Below are 10,726 nucleotides of genomic sequence, written 5' to 3' on the forward strand. Positions count from 1 at the left end.
ATGCTGCCGCTGCTGCCGCTGCTGCTGTTGGGCGCCCCGGGGCTGAGCCTGCCCTCGGGGGGACCCCCTGACCCCGACACCGCGCTGGTCACCCCTCTCCGCCTCGACCCCGACATCAACGGGCCGGCTTATTTCAGGGGGGGCCCGGCCGAGCCCCCCCGGGGAGGGCAGGCGGTGGTGATCCAGCTCTCGGCTTTCGGGGAGGATTTCTACCTCCACCTCTCCCCCGACGCCCGTTTCATCGCGCCCTCCTTCGCCGCCCAGTACCTGGGGGCGGCCGGCCGGCCCCTCCCCGCTCTCCGCCACTGCTTCTATTCGGGGGACGTCAACGCCGACCGCGAGTCCTTCGCCGCCCTCAGCCTTTGCGGGGGGCTCCGGGGGGCTTTCGGCTACCGGGGAGCCGAGTACCTCATCAGCCCGCTGGCGGGAGGGGGGGCCGGGGGAGTCCATCACCTGCAGCGCCGCAGCCCCGGCCGCCCCGTCGGGGCTGGAGCATCCCGGTGCGCCGTGGGCTCCGGGCTCACGCCCGGCGTGCTGCAGGCGCTCGACAAGTACCGAGGGCGTGCGGGGGCGAAAGGGGGTCGGGCGAAGCGCTTCGCCTCGGTGCCGCGCTACGTGGAGACGTTGGTGGTGGCCGACGAGTCGATGGTGAAGTTCCATGGGGATGACCTCCAGCACTACCTGCTCACCCTCATGGCCACGGCCGCCCGCCTCTACAAGCACCCCAGCATCCGCAACCCCATCCAGATCTCCGTGGTCAAGTTCCTCCTCATTGGGCAGGACGACAAGGGGCCCAAGGTCACCAGCAACGCTGCCCTCACCCTGCGCAACTTCTGTGCCTGGCAGAAGAAGTGGAACAAGGTCAGCGACAAGCACCCCGAGTACTGGGACACCGCCATCCTCTTCACCAAGCAGGTGGGTGTGTAGGGGGGTGGCCCAGAGGAACTGTCCCCCATTTCGAGGAGCCCTGCACTGTGCTGAGGCATTCTGCCATCTGCACCCCCCACCTCTGTGCACGATGGAGGAGGTTGTGTTCTGCACCATCCCCCTTTCCCAAGGGAACCCCCACTCTCAGATGCTGTGGTGGGGTGGAGCAGAGGCAATGGAGCCAGCCCTTGCTGTCCCCTGGGCAGGTTTTGGCCACCAGTCTGGAACAATCCCTGCCAGGGGGCTAGTGAGGCCAGGAGGTGCCCAAAGACAGGTTGCCCCAAGGGGAGAAACCTTCTGCTTCATCCCCTGTCTCCTGGCAGCCAGTGCCCTGCAGCTCTGGCTTCCAGCAGCCGCCACCCTGAATCGAAGGGTCTGAGCCCAGAAGGGGAGGAACATGGCCCCGCTTCCCCCTCCCCAGCTGGGAAGAGATTATGGTGCCACCTGCCAAGAAAAAAAACCTCTCCCCGCTTCCTCTGACTCATGCACGAGGTTCTCCTGAGAACCTGGAGCTCTCCTCCGCCCTGGCTGAGCTGTGTGGACCCAGTTCAGGGCTGGAAGTGAAGCACCAGAGGTTCAGCCAGTGCTGCAGCCCTCAGGGAGAGGGGAGAGGGAGAAGCATCCCCCGCCTCTGCTGTGGGCTGGACACATCCCCGTGGAGGCAGAGGGGCTTTGAGCTGCTTTTGGCACAGGCTCTGCAGGTAATGTGGGGTGTGGGACGAGCTCTGCCTCCTCCCACCCCCACAAACCAGGTGACACTGCTCCAACAACCTACTTCCAATGCTCCTCCTTCCCTGTGGTCCTGCCCCAGCGTGGACATCAGCCCAGTGCCTGCATCCCGAAATCACTAATGGGATGGGAGGAGGATGAGCCCAGCTTGGAGAGGACAGTAACATCCTACCCTGGCCGCAGCAGGCTTTGGCAGCAAAGCCTTCTTCTGCTTCCCCCAGCCCTGCTGAGATGTTTTTGGATTAGGGACAGGTCAGGAACTCCCCTCAGTGGCGGGGAGACCATTCCCAAAACATCTTTGCAGGTCAAACACTTGTGGGTGGGAAGGATGTAACATCCAGCTCAGTTGAGCTGTCCCTAGGCTGAGGTCAGCATGGGCTGACAATGGCCTGGAGCAGGAGTGATGCTGTGCAGGACGTGCAAGACCTTGTCCTTCCTGTCCTCTGGCACCCCCCACCCCAGCCAGCTGTGAATCCTGTGGGAGCACAGGCGGGATTGAAGCCCTGGCTGCTGGAGCAGCTCCTGCCTGTGTGAGGGGGCTTGAAGAAGTGGACACTGCTGACAGCCCTGCAGGAGGAGCCAGCTCCATCTCTGGTGGGAACCCGGTGAGGTCACCGGAGCTGCAGGTGGGACAGAGCCGGTCCCGGTGATCCAAGAGCTGTGGAGCTGCGTTTTTCACACGTTGCTAAACCAGCCATTCCTGAAATCCCACAGCAAGCTCCGTGCACAGGCACACGATCGATGAGACATCTGCCTTCCTTGAGTGCATCCATCTGTGGTCCCCTGAAACCCCGAAGCTTATCTCCCTGCCAAAAAGCTGTTACATAAGCCCCTGACTCAAATTTCACCTCCAGCCCAGTTGATAGGCAGTTTCCAGTTATGTCAACGAGCTGCTGACGGATGGGGCTGTCCTTTCCTGCTTGGCTTTGCTCCCTCCCAACACCGGTCGTGCTGGATGGTGGATTTGCCTTTGGGGAGCTCAGTCCTGATCAACTGGTGGGTGCAGAGCCACCTGAGCTGGTCCTGCAGAGCATCCAGCCTTCAGCTGCCCTCCTGCCTCTTGGAAATATCCTTGCACACCACTCTTCCCACCCGTCCTGGACTGACAGATGTTTGCTGAACATCTTTGCTGTGCTGTAAAACCAAAGGGGTGTTGCATGAAGGAACATCCGACTGCAGCGTGGCAGATGCTGCAGGGGAGTTTGGAAACGCTGTAGCTCAAGGCTCAGCTTTTTGGAGTTGCTTTGGATGCCCACAGAAAGCCTCCATGGAAGGGAGAGAGAGAGCTTATGAGCTGGTCTCTGAGTAGGTGAATTAATGCACAAACCAGAAGGATCCCCCCAGCTGACCTGGAGAACATCTCGAAGTTCACAAGGGGTGAGGAAAAGCCTTGGAAGGTCCCACAGAGGAAGGGTCAGGCTGGCAGGAGAGTGCTGATGGTGCATTCTGCAGGTTGTCTGCAGCCCTCTGGAGCACTGAGTATCCTCCCCGTGTCTGTGCTGGCAGCGGGAGATGTCGGTGATGGTGAGCAAAGCAGAGCCTGCCCTCTGCACGCTGCTTTTCTCCCTTTAAACCTCTTCCACTGCTCTCTCCTCCCCTCTGTAGCTCCATCCTTGCATTGCCTCTGCTCCTGAGCAGGCTCATGCCCAGCAAGGCTGGAGGAGGTGTTTTAGGGGGGTCAGCACCCCCTCATTAGAGCCCAGAGGTGCTGCCTGGCATCCCTGGGCTGCCCCACGGAGCTGGTGGTGGGGAGTCAGGGAAAGCCCGGGGAAGAGCTGCTTGTGGAGTGTCCTGGCTGGCGAGGGTCAGAGCCAGAAGTGGGTCAGTGTGTCAGTGCAGGTGTTGGGCCGGGAGCCAAAATCTCACCGTGCCAGCGAGGGAACTCTTCAAAGAGCGGCCACCTTGTCCCACTGATGCTCTGTCCTCCCTCCCCATGCCCCCTCCTTACCCCCAAACACCCTGTGCTGGGCCAGCTGCATCCCTGGGTTAGCTCAGCACGGTGATGGCACTGGCTCTGGGGGGTGTTTTGGGACTGAGGACCCTGTGCCTGGGCTTGTCAACACCATTAATCACCTCATGCCCATTGGTGGTGGCCCTGTGTGGGGCTGTGGGGTTGGACCTGCTTGTCCCTGCCAGCAGTGAGGCAGGGGGTGGGATTGGGGATGCAGCTGATGGGGAAAGTGTGGCAGAGCAAAGTGCTAAACCCACTTGTACAACGGGGTGTTCCACCACCAGCCCAGACCCAGACACTTCTTCACCTCTCTGAAGCTCAGGGTCTTGCCTGTGCCTCAGGTCTCCTGCTAAAGCCATCCCAGCCCCGGCCAGGGCTCTCTGAAGTCATCAGCACTGTTATTTACCCACCGCTGAACCTGCCTGCACGGGAATGCCTTTCAGCTTGGAACCCTCGCTGGAAATGTTGGCAGAGCAGCTCCTGCAGGATTTTGAGCAGCCCAGGCTCTTTGGCTGGGCGAGCGCTGAGAATGAATCACACTTATTTATAGCCTGGGAGCGCCCCTCGAGTGCCTTACGTTTTCTTTTCATGTGGAAAGCAGCTCCCTGCCCTCCGTGCGGCCTCCCCAGCAGCTTTGGGACAGGACTCTCCAAACACTGGTGCACCCCAGCAGGGGAAGGGAGCACCCGAGGGCAAGGTTATTACCAAGCTGCAGCAGTGGTTGTCTTTAAATGGACTTTTTATTTGCACAAGCACCTTTGGATCCTGGAGAAGGGCAGATTCACCTACAACGAGATCCTTTCCATCCTCTCTCCTGGCAGCATCTACGTGGGGTCAGGCTGTCCTCAGTTTGGGTGTGGAAGGCTGGGCTGATTCCTCTTGCTTGCTCCTTAAGGGATGGCTGCAGAGTGTCTTGGAGAGGCAGAAGCACTTCCTTTACCCTTGGAAACCTCTGGCCCTGGACCAGGGGCTTCTTTTTCCTAGGAAGAAGTTGAGAAATGAGGTTGGGAAGCGGGTCAGCTGAGAGTCCAGAGTCCAGATGTGTTTCCATCCACTCACCTGGGTCTGGTCCTTGAGCTCACACTTACGAAGATGGGAGCCAGACTGGCTTCTCTGTGCTGAAACCAGCTCCACCCTGGCTGGAGGAGCTGTTTGGGTGGGAAAAGCCATTGCTGAAGGCACAGCAGGATGCTAGACACATGCCTGGTGCCAGGGTTAAATACAAACACACCACTGCAGCATGATCTGGGTCAGGATTCAAATTTCCTGCCCCTGCGTCGTGGTGCGATGCCCGTCCCTTTGTGCTTTCTCCCCCTCAGCAGCTCCAAATGGGGTGGGGATGGGGAGCTGTGACACCTCTGCTGTCCTCAGAACTAACCTCCTCCCTTTGTGCCTGGCAGGACCTGTGTGGTGCCACCACCTGTGACACTCTGGGGATGGCAGATGTGGGCACCATGTGCGACCCCAAGCGCAGCTGCTCCGTCATCGAGGACGATGGCCTGCCCTCGGCTTTCACCACCGCCCACGAGCTGGGTAAGGCTCCCCTGCTCTCCTCTCCTTCTCAGCAGGATTTCCAGGAGCTGGCAAGGCTCAAAATACCCTGGTTTCATCTTCTGGAAGATGAGACAATGACCAGTGGCTGGTAACAGGGAAGCTCCACCTCGGGACACGAGACTGTGCCTGAGCCAGGGTAGCTGAGGAAGCAAAAGGCTTTGCTGTTGTGGTTGCTACCACAGTGGGTTTCCAGGATTCAGGAGTCCTGAAATAACAGGCAGAGGGCACAGCTGGGAGGAGGGAGGGGGAGAGTGCTGAAGTCACCTTCTTTTCGCAATTTCCCTAATCCTTCCTTTCCTGAGCGCTTTCCTCATGCACGAAGCATCTGGGGGAGAACTGGAAAGCTCCCTGGGCTGCCCACAGCCCTTGTAACCCTTGCGAGGCTCCTCCCCACTCCGTGCCTCAGTTTCCCCAGTTGCAGGAAGCTGTGGGGGCCCTGCTCTGCCCGGCCTGCAGGGTTATTCATGCTGCCCCCCACCTTGTGCAACCCCCAGGCCACGTCTTCAACATGCCCCATGACAATGTGAAGGCCTGTGAGGAGGTCTTTGGCCGGCTGAAGACCAACCACATGATGTCCCCCACGCTCATCCAGATCGACCGGGCCAACCCCTGGTCGGCCTGCAGCGCTGCCATCATCACTGACTTCCTCGACAGCGGCCACGGTGAGCCCTGCTGTGCCCCTCGCCCTCCCACCCGTGTCTCTGCCCCGTGGGAGCAGGGTCCATCCCTGGGGGTGTTTGCTGGGAGACTTGGGGGAGCTGTAGTGCAGTTCTTCTCCTGGCTCTGCAGACAAATTTAGAAGGGAAGGGAAGGGGGAGTGTGGCAGCATTTCTGTACCATCCAGACTTGCTGGGTGCTGGGGTGTCTTCAGCAGTGATGTCTGTGCTGATGTTGCTGGCACAGCTCTACAGCGTCACCAGGAGATGAATCACATGGGTCTGGGATGCAGCTGATCCCGAGGGTATCCCTGGGGTAGCACCTGGATAGCTTTGGCCAAATTCCCAGCAGCCATCCCTCACTCTGGTCCGTACAACCCCCTCCCCAGGACCTGGTAGACCCTCTCTCCCCCTCCTGCAGGGGACTGCTTGCTGGACCAGCCCGCCAAACCCATCCCCCTGCCCGAAGACCTGCCGGGGACGAGCTACAGCCTGAACCAGCAGTGTGAGCTGGCCTTCGGGGTGGGCTCCAAGCCCTGCCCCTACATGCAGTACTGTGCCAAGCTCTGGTGCACGGGCAAGGCCCGTGGGCAGATCGTGTGCCAGACCCGGCACTTCCCCTGGGCCGACGGCACCGGCTGTGGCGACGGGCGCTTCTGCCTGAAGGGAGCCTGCGTGGAGAGGCACAACATCAGCAAGTACAGGGTGAGTGCCTGTGCTGGGAGCCCCAAAAACATCCTGTGGGGTCACTCTGAGCAACTTCCTCACCTCCTGGTGCTGGGAACCCAGCGTGGGGTGACTGATGTGGGACGAACTGGAGATCCTCCGTGCGGCCTCATCTTGAATGTTGTGGCAGTTTTGGGCACTGCAATAAAAGAAAGATTTTAAGCCATTAGAGAGTGTCCAAAGATGGTCAAGGGCCATGAGGGGAAACTGTGTGAGGACACTGAGTGCTCTTGGTGTGTTCAGCTGGAGCAGAGGAGACTGAGGGGAGACCTCCCTGCAGTTCACAACTGCCTGGGCAGGGGCAGAGGAGGGGCAGGACTGAGCTCTGCTCTGGGGGGACCAGGGACAGCCCCCAGGGAATGGCTGGAGCTGTGTCAGGGCAGGCTCAGGGTGGATCTCAGGGAAAGGTTCTTCCCCCAGAGGGTGGTTGGCACTGAACAGGCTCCCCAGGGCAGTGGGCACAGCCCCAAGGCTGCCAGAGCTGCAGGAGGGTTTGGATGATCCTCTGGGGCACAGGGGGTGACTCTTGGGGCTGGGCCTGTGCAGGGCTGAGGGTTGGACTGGATGATCCTTGTGGGTCCCTCCCAGCTCAGCACATTCTGTGTTTCTGTGGTGTTTCTCAAAGAGTGACGATGCTGCTCCGCTCTGGCCAGTCCTGGGCAGGTCTGGGGGCAGCTGGAGGTTTTACTGGGGAAGGGGTGGAGATGGTGAAGGGGATGCAGCATCTCATGCCCTGTATCCCCTCAGGTGGACGGTGGCTGGGCCAAGTGGGCTCCCTACGGGCAGTGTTCCCGGACGTGTGGCGGTGGGGTGCAGCTGGCAAAGCGGGAATGCACTGACCCAGTGCCGGCCAATGGGGGCTCCTACTGCGAGGGAATCCGTGTCAAGTACCGCTCCTGCAACCTGGAACCCTGCCCTGCTGCAGGTAAGGGGCAGGAGCTCAGCTTGAGCTGGGACAACCCCCTGAAACCGGGAGCTGAAGGTCCAGGCTGGTGCTCAACCCCACATCCCTGTTTTTTTGGTTTTTTTTCCAGTGCCAGGGAAGAGCTTCCGTGAGGAGCAGTGTGAGGCTTTCAACGGGTACAGTCACAGCACCAACCGCCTCACTGCCTCCGTCTCCTGGGTCCCCAAATACTCCGGAGTGTCACCCCGGGATAAGTGCAAGCTCATCTGCCGGGCTAATGGCACCGGCTACTTCTACGTGCTGGCACCCAAGGTAGGTGGGAGACCCCCAGGGTCAGCACCTGGGCTGTGGGATGACTCCAGTGTGCCTGGAAAAGAATGGATTTTCTTTGTCTGGTGGGTGGATGGTGTTAAATGAGGTGGTAGAGGAGGGGAACCCGCCAGGCTGCTATGAATCAACCTGTATGTGTCTGCTGTGCCTCAGGGCTGGAGCTGGTCCACAGAGGGTCTTCTTCTGGGTTTGTAAAGGTGCCTCTGGGATGTTCCCACAGTCCTGGAATAGAGGATGATAATTATGGTGCTGGGGGAGTGATGTGCAGGACAGGGTGGGTCTGAGTGGGGTGGTGTTAGTGGTGTCCCTCCAATGGAAAGGACAGGGAATTCTGTAGATGGAGCAGAAGAGGAATGTAGCCTCATCCATCTCTTCTCAGAGACCCCAAAAATCCTGACTGCAAAACAGAGCCTGAGCAGAGGGTGACATGGTTCCTGCTGGCATCTCCTCAGGACCTGCTGGATGGGGCTGGATGAAACTCTGGGGGAGTTTCGGGGGTGTCAGAGGGAAACAAAGCATCTTGATTTGCTCTCCCTGGTGCAGGTTGTGGATGGCACCCCTTGCTCCCCGGACTCCACCTCGGTCTGCGTCCAGGGCAAATGCATCAAGGCGGGCTGTGATGGCAAGTTGGGCTCCAAGAAGAAGTTTGACAAATGCAGTGTCTGTGGAGGAGACAACAAGAGCTGCAAGAAGGTCTCGGGCTTGTTCACCAAACCCATGTGAGTGTTTGGTGACCACGTGGGCTTCCCCTACACCCAGCACTGCTTTTAGGGGTGGGGGATGCGGGAAGGTCATGGAGATGGCGAGGGGGAATAAGTCCATCCCAAGTAAAATCTCCTAGTGCTCAGGTGTATCGCTACTTGGAGACCTGGGCTGGCTCTGAAGGAGAAGGAGGACACATTTAATGTGCTGTTGGCTCCTGCTGATGGAGTTAATCCCTGGAACTGCTGAGCTGAAGCACCTTCCTGTATCTGTGCAATATCAATCTTGGCAAAACTCAGTGTAGGGAGGAGACTCAAAATGACCTTCATGGGAAGGAGGAGACAACTGCAGGGGTGGGAGGATCTCAGGGCTGTAGCTGCAGGGGGCTGATGTCCCTGACGTCCTGCCCTGACTGCTCCTCTCTTCCAGGCACGGCTACAACTTCGTGGTGGTCATTCCCGCGGGCGCCTCCAACATCGACATCCGGCAGCGCGGCTACAAAGGGCTGATCAGCGACGACAACTACCTGGCGCTGAAGAACGCGCAGGGCAAGTACCTCCTGAACGGCCACTTCATCGTCTCGGCCGTGGAGAGGGACCTGATGGTGAAGGGCAGCGTCCTGCGCTACAGCGGCACCGGCACCGCCGTCGAGAGCCTCCAGGCCTTCAAGCCCATCCAGGAGCCGCTGACTCTGGAGGTGCTCTCCGTGGGGAAGATGACCCCCCCTCGGGTGCGCTACTCCTTCTACCTCCCCAAGGAGAGCAAGGAGGACAAGGCCTCCTACAGGAAGGAGGGCAGGGCCCCGCCGGACCTCAACAACAGCGTGCTCAGCGTGTCCAACCGCCTGGACGGCGGCAGGCCCAGCTACAAGCGGCCCTCCTACAAGTGGGCGGCGGGCGGGTGGGAGGCCTGCTCGGCCAGCTGCGGCGAGGGGCTGCAGAAGCGCTCGGTGGCCTGCCGAGACTCCTACGGGCAGCCGGCCGCGGGCTGCGACGCGGCGCAGAGACCCCCCGACGTCCGGCCCTGCGGCGAGCCCTGCCCGGCCTGGGAAGCCGGCCCGTGGTCCCCCTGCTCCAAGAGCTGCGGCCGCGGCTTCAAGAGGCGGGCGTTGAAGTGTTCGGTCCCCAGCGGGCGCCTCCTGCCCCGGGAGAGTTGCAATTTTCGGAGGAAGCCGCAGGAGCTGGATTTCTGCACCTTGAGGCCGTGCTGAGCGGGTCCAGGGGCGTCCGCCGGGAAGGGCGTGGTGTTCCCCCAGCCGGGGGGGTTGGGAGAGGGGGAGATGTCCATAGCACATAGGGAATGGGGGGAAAAAAATAAGGAAAAAATGAGGGGGAAAGAAAAAAAAAAGGGAGCCGGGTGTTGGGACGCGCCACGCACCTGGGAGAGAGGGCTTTTACCGACCGAGTCTCTCGGAGACAGAGCGGGAATGAACATCTACCTCGAAGCCACTGATCGACACGGAAACCACCAGTGGAGGCCGTGGGAGCTGGGGGGGGACAGATTGAAATGAGGAGTATCGTCGCTGCCGGAGATGGATCTATGTACAGGCAGGGAGATGCCCCTAAATTGCACAGCTGAAGCCTCTCCCCACCTTCCCAGGGCCAAGCCTACCTCCCCTCTCCCCTGACTCCCCCGACACTCGTGCTAAGCGGGATCAAAAGGATTTACCAATGCAATGACTGATAAGGTGCTGGGACTGAGGCCTCCAGGACTCGCTGGTGGTGACTTTGTGGTCCCAGCAATGTCCCCGGGCCAGGCTGGAAGGTGGTGGCTTTATTTTTGTTCTCTCCTCATGTTTATGACCTGACCAGTGTAAATTTTGTGGTGCTTAACTCTGTATTTCTTTAACCTCCTTCCTCCTCTCCTGATGGATGTAAACCTCGCGTAGCAGGGCCGGTGTTATTCCCAGTGGGATCTCACCTGCCTGAGGGTTTTCTAAGGTGCTTTGGGATGGGGCTGTGTGAGCATCTGGATGCTCCTTGACACCCCAGTGCAGGGCAGTTTGTAACCTGCCCACCTGAAGGTTTTCAGGGTTAAAAGGGATCACTGTGGACCTGAGGTTTGAGCTGTCCTTGTAAAAAAGCAATAAGCAACTGTACTGTAGTACCACAGGATCAGACACAGCCCCAGCAGTCCCTGGTGCTTCACTCCGTTCTGGAAATGGTGCTTGATGCTTAATGAGACCAGTATGCCATGCCCAGACATCCCACTGCCCTCTGACCTTTGGGCCAGGTTGGGATGTTTTTC

General features: G+C 59.7%; 1 protein-coding gene across 1 annotated transcript; it reads left to right on the top strand.

The window, feature by feature from the left end:
• Nucleotides 1–9,689, top strand: ADAMTS15 (ADAM metallopeptidase with thrombospondin type 1 motif 15). Its single transcript, XM_050322902.1, has 8 exons — nucleotides 1–915; nucleotides 5,008–5,140; nucleotides 5,656–5,823; nucleotides 6,239–6,522; nucleotides 7,291–7,468; nucleotides 7,578–7,759; nucleotides 8,321–8,496; nucleotides 8,909–9,689. The coding sequence occupies exons 1-8, from the start codon at nucleotides 1–3 to the stop codon at nucleotides 9,687–9,689; spliced, it is 2,817 nt and encodes a 938-aa protein (XP_050178859.1).
• Nucleotides 9,690–10,726: the final 1,037 nt, after the last annotated feature.

Source organism: Myiozetetes cayanensis, unplaced genomic scaffold, assembly GCF_022539395.1.
Source record: "Myiozetetes cayanensis isolate MyiCay16 unplaced genomic scaffold, myiCay2020 scf29, whole genome shotgun sequence".
In the NCBI taxonomy this organism is placed as follows: Eukaryota; Metazoa; Chordata; class Aves; order Passeriformes; family Tyrannidae; genus Myiozetetes; species Myiozetetes cayanensis.